Source organism: Chelon labrosus, assembly GCF_963514085.1.
Source record: "Chelon labrosus genome assembly, chromosome: 21".
Classification (NCBI taxonomy): domain Eukaryota; kingdom Metazoa; phylum Chordata; class Actinopteri; order Mugiliformes; family Mugilidae; genus Chelon; species Chelon labrosus.
In genome coordinates, this window is record NC_140354.1 from 3,024,316 (window position 1) to 3,036,868 (window position 12,553).

At 41.4% G+C, this 12,553-nt stretch overlaps 1 protein-coding gene across 1 annotated transcript; it reads right to left on the reverse strand.

Moving 5' to 3' along the window:
• Positions 1 to 6,000: 6,000 nt before the first annotated feature.
• On the reverse strand, positions 6,001 to 10,621 carry gfap (glial fibrillary acidic protein; the record flags this gene model as incomplete). The annotated part of the gene is made up of 9 exons (XM_084570107.1): positions 6,001 to 6,042; positions 6,276 to 6,358; positions 6,726 to 6,769; positions 6,854 to 7,074; positions 7,614 to 7,739; positions 7,972 to 8,133; positions 8,216 to 8,311; positions 8,410 to 8,470; positions 10,101 to 10,621. The coding sequence occupies 9 exons, from the start codon at positions 10,619 to 10,621 to the stop codon at positions 6,001 to 6,003; spliced, it is 1,356 nt and encodes a 451-aa protein (XP_084426233.1).
• Positions 10,622 to 12,553: the final 1,932 nt, after the last annotated feature.

Consider the following 12,553-nt stretch of genomic DNA (forward strand, 5'->3'; position numbering starts at 1 on the left):
GATAGCTGATGCAGGATGTTGCACGCTGGTAATGTGGAGTAAAAAAAAGTAGACTAGGATGCTGGAAAAAGCCACATACTACATCATTTAACAAACAGCAGGGGTCTTGCTCCCAGTTAAGGAGACCTGTTGTGGGAGCAGAAGTTGTGCAGAAAGGCGGCAGCGCCGGATTCATCAGTTAGTTTTAGAATCGCAGCATTCTCCCTCACGTTTGGACACTGCGCGATGGACGGTGGAGAAGAAGCTCCTATCTGCCAGATTCTCTGGATCCACTCCCCTTCCACCGCCCCCCGGCTCCACAGGAGCAACGCTCAACAGCGTCAAGGCAGCAAGACAAAAGCGGAAGCATTAGGCGTTTTTCATAATAAAGACTTTTTTTCTTCTTCTACAGATCTAATAAAAGATAAAAAGCTTAAATGTTTAATCTTTTTTATCAGATTGTCCCAAGGGTTATCAGTCAATCGGTCGCTACGAAGCTTATTAGTTAGTTGTTAGGCCTATATGATAACCTAACCAAGTTTTGGATTTGATTTTTATTATTCACACATCTGTCCCCCTTATATTCCAAAATAATATCAGTTTAGAGGACACGGCCTTTAACACAAACAAGGAAAGGGCTCGTAACACCCCTCAGTGGCAAGGGCCAGGAGTTGTCCTGTCAGACAATGCTTTTTATCACTCAGTCACTTTTATTTTGAAACTTGCTTCCTGACGCGTGTTTATTGTATCGTGGACAGCTTGACCGTGGCCTGACAGTGACAGAGTGCAGACCCCCCATCAGTCTACTCTGCCTCACTCCACATCACAAGTCTCTGAGCTCAAAATAGCAGCATCCTCTCTCTCTGTGGCTGCCATCACACTTCTGGAGTATTCTATTAATCTATAGTCATGATAAGCTTCAGTGCGTTTGAGTTGCGTTGTGCTGACATGGTTTTGTGTGTATTTGTGACATCCGTATCTTTTTTTTATTTGAATCTTGCAGAAAATAGATATGTTTGGTTTGCAAAGTAAAGCAGTCCTACTTGTTTTTTTTTATTATTGTTTTTTTTTTTTTTTAACTGCATTTTAGTGGGAATGCAGTGGGACAACATTATGAATCACACCATACTGATGAGCTGGATAAGAGTCAGTGAAGCAGAAAGGGAACTGTAACAACAAAAACAAAAAAAGAATTCAAAACAAAACATTGTTATAAAGTATGATGAGGACAAAAGGCACCATGGCTTTTATGGTCTCAAAACTGTGAGACAATAACATTTTGAGCCTGGAGCAAGATGTGTAAACGACTTACCGTGAGTTGATTTGAGTTACAAATGTGAATAATTCAGACTTGCCTAAATTAAAATTGAACTTGAGTTTTGACCTGGACTTCAGTCTTGTAACTTCAACCTTCTCCCCAATCTCAAATAGGAAACATTTACCAGGCACCGTTAGTGAATCTAGGTACTCAAAAAACATTTCTATTTCTGTTGTGTATCTACTTAAAGGTCTCCTGGGGAGCATCCAAGAGCGTGTGTGTCTAGAGCCTTCTTGACACACACACACTGCACACACTTAGTTTTGTTTGGCTATAGCTGTCTTGACCAATCAGGCTTTTTTATAGTCAGTCTTTCTAAATTCTCTCCACCAACTCTGGCAACATTGAATCTTTTTCATCCTCTGAATCTAAAAGACATTGTCTTCAGTGGGTTCCTTAGCCGAGAGTCCAGAAATTATCTTGTAGTTTTAATGCTTAAAGATCCCAAAACAATCACCAGAACTTCAAAACGTGACAAAATCACGTCAGGAGACCACTCATGACCAATCTGAGCCAGCAGATTGCTGACCTATACATCTAAGAGGCCATCTTTTCACTTTGTCCGAAGAAAAGTAGCTGTAATAAGCATGTGTGGCTTAGACAGTAAAGGGTGTTTGGAGATCAGAGGGAATTTGGCTTCGCTGTCAGCTAGACGGGTTGAGGTGGTTGCTCTGTGTATTGTCTCAATGGTCTCGATGAAATGAGGGCTAAAATTAACCAAGGAGCACACATGCCTTCCCATGACCCTTTGGTGTGAGAGCCAAGTAAGTCAGGAATGTGCTGTGAAGAAGGCAGTGAAAGACAAAGAGCGCTGGCTGCAACTCTGGATGATGTGTACGTGTGAGTTTGTAGGAACTGCTGCAGCATCCCACTCATTACCTCCTGAAAACAGTTCTTGTACATTTGCATTTGTACATTTGTATTGCCTTCACAAATGAGATTATAATTGGATTCTTTTCCTGGTGTCATTTCTAAGCTAAGTTTTCAAAATAAAAATGCAGCAAGCTGGAAATCTCCTGCAACTATCTTTCAAAAGGTAGCAACTAACATTATTCAAGATCTGCTGCTTTAAATGAATTAAACCAATTTAGAAAAAGCCACAGTTCATCTTAATCTAAAGTCTTCAAATAGCCTTTTTTACTTAGCAACAATCAAAATCCTGCTGCTGGCTATTTTCTGCATTCGAGATCAGAATGCCTTAGACATAGAAGGAAGGTATTACCTCATGTCTGCAGTCTAACAAGTCTGAGTGATTGTGTGCATTCATGTTTTCTGTACATGATACAGTATGTACTGTGGACGACAGCTGCTGTCACCTCACACACGATAAGCTTAAAAATGCACGTCTCTTTCACCTTTTGCCCCTTTCCGACCATGTTGAACAGAGCTAGACGGGAAAGAGTCTGACCGCCTGAGAGCTTTATCTGCTCAAAATTCCTTCAGCTCAGGGTCGCCAGGTCACTGCAGACCTGAGACCCTCCGTTCCTCTGATAAGAGCTGGGCAAAACAGACACATACTGTACCTTACACACTCAGTTACCCAGTCATGCTTCTATACATACATACATCTCATTCATTAATTTTCTGTAACTGCTTGTCCTCCGGAGGGTCGCGGTGGGACTGGAGCCTATCCCAACTCAGTTATCCAAACACAAAATTTGAGGAAAACACTGGGAAGTCATGGTGGGACATTGTATGCTGTTTTCTGGAAGATGCTCATAACTTCAAACCAGAATATTAGAAACAAGCGCCAAATTAAAGCGGCCTTAGCCAGCTATCCTGGACTTTCATGTTTACTACCTGTTCATGTTGTCACCGTTGTTAGCAGCTCATAGATATCTGAAATGTGTCCCAGACTACACACTATTTGTAAGTTGTCAGAGTCCAGAAAGGTTCTAAATAATTCTTTACACGTTGTATTTAAAAAAAAAAAAAGCTTTTTATTCATTCATTCATTCATTCATTCATTCATCTTCTATACCCGCTTAGTCCTGTTAAGGGTTAAAGCTTTTTATATTATCCATGTATATAAATGTAGTGGAGTAGAATGTGAAATATTTTCCTTGGAAATATAGTGGTATAAAGTAGCATAAAAGGAATACTGAAGTAAGCCTTGTTTGCCTGATATGTTCAAGGTATAATAAATAAGTTATATTTGAGTAAATGCACGTAGTTAATATCCACTATCCTTTCAAACAGCAATACAAATCTGTACTTGTATCATTTCACTTCAGATTATAGTGCAGGCCTCCAAAACAGACACATTCCTCACACTATAACTGATAGCAAAAGAACACTGTGTGAATCCTCGCAGACGAAACAGTCACCGTTCTGGACAACATCCAGCATGTGAAGTTAATGTAAGCCTTTAGCAGTCTGACTTAGACAAACTAGTTTTGTCTTTTAAGCACAAAGTTCCCTCTTGGTGTTTCCTTGGACAATGCTGATATGCAGAACTGTGTGTGATTTCATTGTAGACATAGTAGACTCCTAATTAAACTTCAAAGTATGGGCGGACAGCAGTGACATTATAGGAAATCCACATTTAGTAAATGTGAGGTCTTGAGGTTTGCCAGTTCAGTGGGGGCATCTATCTGCATCTCAAGCAACACTATTTTTGGTCACAAATGATTGTTCTGCCTGCATATTCAGTAACTCATGAGAATGGCATGCCTGAAGGGAAGAAACTATCAGTTGCGATGAACAGTGTCTGCAAGCTGCTGTCAGCCCTTTAATATTCTCAAGTTAATTGTCAGCATGTGTCAGAGTTGATGAGTGCCTGTATTTAAATCAACAGAACAAAGAACACGTTAACTCTTATGAGAAACGAATGGAAAGCCTGTTAGGGAAATTTGTATACAAAGCAAGAGGCATCTTCTCCAGCAAACAAAATGTTTTATTGTTGTTAACATGACATCATAGCACATAGGTCAAAACTAATGTTAGATTCATATCTGCGGCGTTTCTGACATAAAAAATTTCTATCTAGGGTCAACATTAAAAAAAAACAAAAACAAAAAAAACAGAGTGAATGCAAAAGAGTGCTGTGTGTTAAACAGGAGAAGGGCTTGAGTGATGGGGGAGGAAGTTGTGGAGGATAGAAGGTGGGGGGTACGAATCACTGTGTGTCTCTAGTGATGAGCACGGACACGGCCAGCTTTGGTGAAGCACCACTCTCATTAGTGGCAAGGCGTGACAGCACTGCTTCGTTCAGTGGGGGTTCCAACAACAGTCGCAGCTTGGATTACAGTGTTTCAGCTGTTATATTTGCCCTTTTACTTTTCACCAACTTCCTCCACTTCAAAACAAAAACAGCAGTGTGGTGTTGCATCGTTGGATTTGCTGGAGGTTACCTCAACAGCGCTCCTTTCTGTCTCTTTCTCCTCTCAGGCCAACGATACACAAACTGGAGAGGTGGTCAGAGACCATATATATATATATATATATGTGTGTGTATACATATATATATATATATATATATATATATATATATATATCACTATATCACAATCATGTCTTCAAGATAAGTGGGCATGCCCTGACACAACCCGGTGTCAAGAAGTATGATGTCTGGTTGCTTTCAAGAGACATGGGATGCTACAGAAGATGTAGAACAGTAGAGGTAAAGTGATGGAAGAAACAGTCCATACACATATGTTCTTAGATATTTTGACTGATTTCAGGACACAGAAGCTTCTGACTTTTTTTGCCATTGCATCTGTTCAAGGACCTACTTACACTTTTAACGGGTAAACACATGGAAACAAACAAACAAACAAACAAAAAATGGTTGATCCCAGTGGGTGACACTCACCCAAAATCAGACATTGGTGCCAATATTTGGGAAAAAAATCACATTCTACTGAAGGTAAAAGTGAAGCAAATGAATTATTTCAATTTCCTAGAATTCAGATGCAGAATCTGGATACGTAGATGAATTTTTGTGTCAGAATATCATATCATCTTTCAACCTTCTTACATGTACACTCTGCAAGGAGTAGCAATCATTAATACATAGTAGATTAAGGTTACTGATGTTAGTCTCATTGAAACCACCTGTGCCTGTGTGCAGGCCTTTTAACTCAAGTATCACCACACAGGCGGTCAGCTGCTACCACAAAGGAAAAGAATATATAAAATAGCACCAGACAAAGGATTAAAACCAGCACAGGTTCGCCTGTCTCTCTGCCAAATGCTGCTGTAACATACACATGCCTCTGTCCTTACGTAAACCCAGTTCTGATCTGCGAAAATCTGCAAACCGCCTCTCCCTCCTGCCACATTTCACATACACATGACCACACGTCAGCCTCCGCCACGCTACGTATTAGCTGTACTCAATAGTACACTACATTTCAAGACCTCTTCTAGGGCAGCTAATCTGAGTCAAAGCTAAAAATCTGGTCTGTCAGCCCAGGTTAGAATATTTGAAGGTTATCATTCATTTCTAGTAGATCAGTCTATTAGTTAGTTAGAGCTGTACAAAAAGCTAAATCTGTGTAGTTGACGGTTATGCCGTGGTTGGCAGACAGTAAACAGATTAGGTATCAGGTGATGGTGAAGTGAGATAAAAATGGAATTATATGATGAAATGGGTTATATAATGATGCTATTGGTTTTGGAAACAAAAGGTAATAATATGTGCATTCAGAAACCCCAGATTGTGACTGAGGACGAGAAGAGAGGAAGCCGATCTTAAAACTTCAAGGGAGGTCTTTGTGTTCAGTAGTTGATTCCTTAATGATCTGGAAAGAAAAGAGATCACGGTTAAAAATAGAAAAAAGAACACATCCCTGGTGGGGTTTTTGTGTTAGTTTCACTAGGCATCAGGTGTGCTGAGCCACAGGGATTGTGTGTGAAAACCTGCAGAAGGGTTCAACATTGCCCTCCAGAGGGAATGGGTGAGTGGTGCAATGTGCAGACGATCCCGCCTCTGTGTTAATGAATGAAGTAGAGGCGGTTGCAGTAAAACACATACCTCCCCATCTCTGGTCTCCACAGTTCGAACCAGGATGCTTCTCTTCACGTGAGCCTCTGGGGTTTTAGTATCCAGATTGGTTTCTAAGTGATAAACATAGGAAGAGAGGAGAAATTAAAAAAAGCTACATTTTTTTATCCTCGGTTCAAAGTTTTTTTCTGACTTAAAGTAGAATTATAGCTTTAATACAGTACATTTACAGGATAGCTGGAGAAGATGATTCATTTTAGTGACATTCTGGTCTCCTGCCTAAGTTCCATTAGGTTTAGATGCCCTGCTTGTCCACAAACACCTAATCTGATCACAAAAAAATCTGAAAAACTAATGATTGAATTCCCTGTTTCATCTACTAACAAACATTTTCCTAAACAAATAATTACTGTGTGCTACTGTGCATGTGTCTAAAAAGCAAAAGCAGTGAAAGACAAGGCAGTCACATTTGATACTGACCTCTAAACTGCAGGTTGGAAAAGCTCTGGACTGGAATGGTGATCCTGGACATAAAGAGAGAAATAATCAATGCCATATACTCTAACTTCTTCTGATAGAGGCAAACATTTTTCAAAGCTCTGGCTCACCTGCTCTCCTCTCCCTCCAGCAGCTTTCTGTAAGTGGCAATCTCAATATCCAGGGCCAGTTTGACATTGAGGAGATCTTGGTACTCTTGCAGGTGCCTCGCCATCTCCTCCTTCAGAGCCTGGATGTCCTCCTCCAGATGGCTCACTGTATCCTGGTAACCGGCTGTCTCCATGGCGCAGCGTTCCTCCATCTCCCGGAGCTGGCGTTCCATGGACTCGTTCTCAAGGAAGAGAGTCAAGACCACATAATGAAGTTTGCTGCTGAACAGCCAGTAATGAAGACTAGCATCTGACATAGATAAAAGAGATGTCATTTATAATACTGCTCATATTAGATTTTAAATTATGCTGCGTTAACACTAGCTTACTACCTGTTTTTCAACAGCTATTGTTGTTATTACTGTTCTACATAGATTACTTCCACTGTCTTTTCCAGTACAGCTTTGTTGTGTCTACTGCATTTGGCTCTCATTTTGAAAGTGACAGTGCAGAATAATGATCCCTGCATGCAGGCACGATGGTTTCCTTAGCAAATAATGCAATTTTGTCCTCTCTGCTGCAAACAGTGGTGCCCATTATTGTAAAATGGGACCAGTGTTAGGCAAGCAAACGCGTGTCTGTCTGCTAAACAGGCAGATAAGCATCACACAGTCCTTAAAAGCTGAGGGTCAGCGCTTCAGCTGCAGAGTTACAGTTTTAGTGGAGTGATAACTAGTTCAGCATTTTTCACATTGCGTTTTCTGTGGTTTAATGGGCTTACTGTTCCACGGAGAGCTTCCAGGTCACAAGTCACCACTTGGATCTGGCGGCGATATTCGTTGGCCTCCTGCTTGGCCTGGCGCAAGGCTTCTGTGTTTCGACTGGCTGCGTCTGTCAGGTCGGCAAACTGTGTACAAAGACAAACAGTCCAACAACCTGTTTATATGTGTGATGTATATATTTTTAAGCATTGTAACATTTAGTTATAGTATCTTTGTTCAGAATTGTTAATGAAGATTTATTTGATCACACATTTTTCCAAATTACTTGTATATAATCTCTCCTTAAAAGTACATCTAATGTCATTTGGCTGTGTAATGTTCCACATTTATGAATCCTTCGTATGTGAGTCTTCTGACCTTGGATCGGTACCACTCCTCTGTCTCGTGCATGTTTGAAGTGGCCATGGATTCATATTGGACCCTGATATCTCTCAGAGCAGCAGTCAGGTCTGGTTTAGACACATCTAGGTCAACATGGACTTGCTGGGCCATGATCTGGTCTTGGAACTCGCGTAGCTCCTAGAAGGAAACAGGACAGAAATGAGTTGCAGAGATGCAGAGACTGAATTTAAAGTTGCCTAACTATTTGTTTTATTCTTACCTCCTCATGAATTTTCTTCAGGAAGTTTATTTCATCCTGAAGCGCTTCAATCTTCCTCTCTAACTGGACACGATTTAAAGACGCCTCATCCACATCCTACGTCGAGAACGAGGCACACACAGATATGTGACTGAACAGTCAGACATAATGATTATCTAAATTATATAAGTTAGCACTCCGGGAAATAGACTCACCTGTCTGAAGCCATTCAAATTGTTCTCTGCATCCTGTCGAAGACCAATCTCATCTTGCAATCTGCAAAATGGTGAAAAGACTTGAAAAGTTCTTTTTAGTTGATCACAATCAGTCAGAATAAGTAACACCACACATCTTATTTCTCCACAATTATTCAAGAAAAACCTTGAACAAACATTGTTTTTTTTAGACTGATGCAACATGCAAATACAAGTCAGCAAAGTGCATTTGCTATATTGAACCCTAATACCCTAATACCCCACTTTTGTTATGCTTTACTTAAAAGACAAACAAACACAGCAATAACACAAATTAGCATTTTCTCTGTCAAGATTTTAACTGACATAACCCCCCCTAACACCGCCGTATAATAACGAGTCAGTTGTGAGGACTGGAAACATATTCCAAGCATTTCAGTAAAATCTTCACTGTGAGCTTCAGTGGTGCTCCCTTGCTGCAAAGGACGAGCGGGGCTCAGCTGAAAGGGCAGCTTACGCATCATTACACATTCACTCCGATCTAACAACCATGGGGCTTTCCCACGGGATGGAGTTCACACATACACACATACGAAGCATCCATGTAAGCACAGACTCATGCACTGACACCACCCCTACAATCCATCTGCCATACACGCAGAGAGATGGACATATAAATACTGAGACCCAGGGTAACATCTGTACAGCTTCACGCAGAGTTTGCTGAATAGAGTGCTTTAAGGACAGCAGTATGAATCACAAAAGTGACCTCTGACCCTCTCTGCCACGGCCATCACTATTCACTCTGCCTTCTTTCAGAGGACAAGCAGCTGTGTGGTAATCAGAGGCTAGAAAGGAGTCTGAAGTAGACCTTTCCACCCCCAGAGACTTTCCATTACTCATTCTCAAGACTAAATTAAATTATAGATTCATGTCATGTGTCCAACTCTAGTGAAATTAAAGTTTCACCAGAGGTGAATATGTGACGGTAGTGAAACTGTGTTTTGGAGTAACAGGGGACAAGAGAACATCTGCCAGGCTGTCCGCTCTCTTTGTGGAGGGCTGCCATTGTGTTTGCCTCATTCCTCCACACTCACACAATGCAACGAGGGGTTCAGTCAGGATCAAGTTTGTAAGGAGGGATCCAGGGGTAAAGCTCGAGCACAGCACAGTGGTCTGCATTCCAACGAATCAGAGACAAAGCCGAATCTGCATTTAAATGCATCTGTAGTAAAAAAAAAAAACTTACGGAGTTTATCTTATTTTGTTCTAAGATACATAAAACCTAGTCCAGTTGAATTTGTTTTGCCGGTAGAGTAAGTTCATTTTACAGCATGCATTCTTGGTTCTGCCTTGAGTTAATGAACAATGTGTAAAATAATATATTTAGAATGAATATATAAAGAATATATAAAAAAAGGTATACAATTTTTGTGCAATAATTCAAAGATGATATTTTTTATCATGTTATTTCCTTTACGTATTAGTCAATGCCATTTTGTTTTAAAGATAAAAGATTCTTTAGATTTTTGGTGCCAACTATAATCTAAATATTTTTAATCAGAAGAACGAGCAAGTCCAAAAAGTGTATAGATTTACATTGTTCTTGTGAATACATATAAATCCTGTAAAAGATTGTGCTACCGATGCCTGATGTGCCTCACACCAACATGATTCTCCACCCACAGGAGTCCCACCCTTCTTTCTCATACCTCTGCTTCAGTGTGGCCACATCTGCTGCCAGGTTGTCCCTCTCAATCTCCAGCCGAGCTTTGCCAGCAGTTAGACCATCCACCTGCCTTCGTAAATCTCTTAGCTCCTCTTGGTAGATGTCTCCAAGATGACTGGGTTCCTTCCCCTTCAGCTGGTTCAGCTCTGCTACCAGCACCTTATTCTGCTGTTCCAGCAGACGGACCTTCTCTATATAGCTGGCAAAGCGGTCATTCAGGCCCATCATCTCCATTTTCTCATTCGTGCGTGTCTCCTTGTATTGGGCCTTCATCAGGGAGTCAGCTGAGAAGTCCAGCCGGTCCCCGGGGCTCCCCAGCAGCAGGGCCGTGCTGGTTGAGCCCAAGGAGATCCGGGACACGGGGCTGGAGTGGGTGAGGTTGCGAGAGGTGCCATGCCAGGAGAGACGGCCTGAAGAAAGGCTACCAATTCGGACTCCTGAGCTGCTTGAGCCCTGGGGCCCAAAGCGCTTCCTGTACGAGGACTGGACTCTCTGACTCTCCATGACGGGGAATGAAGCTTGCTCAGGGCACAAATAAGGCTTTTATAGAGGCAGGCAAACCCCCCAAGTCCAGAGTAGAGAGGCCACAGGGTGGGGCAGGGAGAAGGGAGGGTGGCAGGCAGTGAATGGGACAAAAAGGGAGAGCAGAGGGGTGGTTTACATGACACTCAAAAAGCTGTGTGCCAGAGATTGTCTGTGCTCGTCCACTCAACTACAAATGTCTCTTGGCTTTCTCCCTCTCTCCCCCTCTCCCCCCTTCTTCCCGGCCTCTGACTCACTCTCTCGCTCACTCTTACTTTCACCCCGTTTTTGTCTTTCTCTCTTTCTTTCTGTTCCAGCTGAATGAAAAGGAATTTGTGTGACAGGACCTGGCCACCAATTCAACCTGGCCACACATGCACTCCCACAAAAAACAAAGTTTAATCACACAAGGGGCTCTCCAATCAGAAAACCCAGCTGTAGACTGAAAGATGAGGCAACTTTTTTTTACATGCAGAGAAAGAGTGGTTTGTTAAATGTGTGCTGAGTAAATATGCTAATGTCCATCCCATAATCCTGTGGGATTCTCCAGCTGGATTCAAACCCGTTTGCTGATATGCCGCCTCATTTACTTGGACAAAGCACTTTTTTAGGCTGTAAAGCTATCTGAATCAAATTGTCAAAGTTGTTTGTGAGAGGAGTTAAAATACACCTAGCAACATATCAGGACATCTTGAAATACATCTTCATTCATCTGAGCAGCATACTGCTGGAGCACATGCCCACTTTTATAATAAGCAGAGAAATAAAGTAGTCTCCCAGTGAGACTGTAAGGCTCCAGGGTGTTCTCCAAGCTTGGGTTATTACACGTCTTGCTGGTTCCAAAGACAGATGGATGGCTGAGAAGAGAGGGGCGGGGAAGTAGGGAGGGAGAGTGCAGACTTAATATGAACTCCAGGAGGACTAACAGAGGCTGCATTACAAAACCATTTTCATCCATTGCCTTGACAACCGTGAGACTGGTTACACCAGATCACTCCATCTGATCTTTCTAAAGAGGATATGATCTGTGGAGACAAGATTGCAGCAGCCAACTGACTGTTTACTTTTGCAAGTGCATAACCACTGAGACAAGAAGAATTGAGACATTACAGCAATTATTTTGTCAAAGACAGACTTGACAGAAGTAGTAAAGGGTCAACAGACAAGCAAAACAATATTACTGGAAACATCAGTCTATAAAACTGTTTAGCTGAGTTATTAAAATAGATTGTAAAAATGCTTTATGCACCTTCCCTTGAAAAACTTCATTTTTTCACTAATCTGTCAGTTTCCTGTTTCCTATTACATTAGGGTCTATTTACTCCATGTTACTTTTTAGCTGTTGCATCCAATAACCAACAGTAACATTGATAACAAGTAAAGCAGATTAATAGTTACTGTGATTGGACAAAATGTTTCAAGAGTCTATGGAAAAAGGCAGAATGAATATATCTAAACTGATCAACATATATGTACTCATTACTTCCTATTTCATCTGGAGTTTACAAGAAAAACATGATGATCATTTAACTGCTGGGTTGCTACAGGTAGTCACACTACAACAGCAGTGGTGCATAAAGGACTTCTTTGTTTTTGGGTCATATAATCACAGGGAGAGGAAGCCAGTGGTACTGGGAGACAGTGAATAAAGCTCCTGTGACTCTACTATCTGGCCTCTGAGTGTTGTTGCTATCAAAGAAGAAAACAACAACACAGTGTCTTGAATTCCAATTGGTCTTAGTTAACAGAGATTAAACAAGATGGCACACTGTAAGTCTGGCAGAGACTTGTTGTTTTAAAAGGCCCCATCTCTAAGGATTAATGGCACGGTTGCATCATTACGGTGACGCTAATTGTGTCGGCTTTTTGGATTTTTAGTCTATCACTGCCGTTGCCTCAGATCTGGTCACTGAG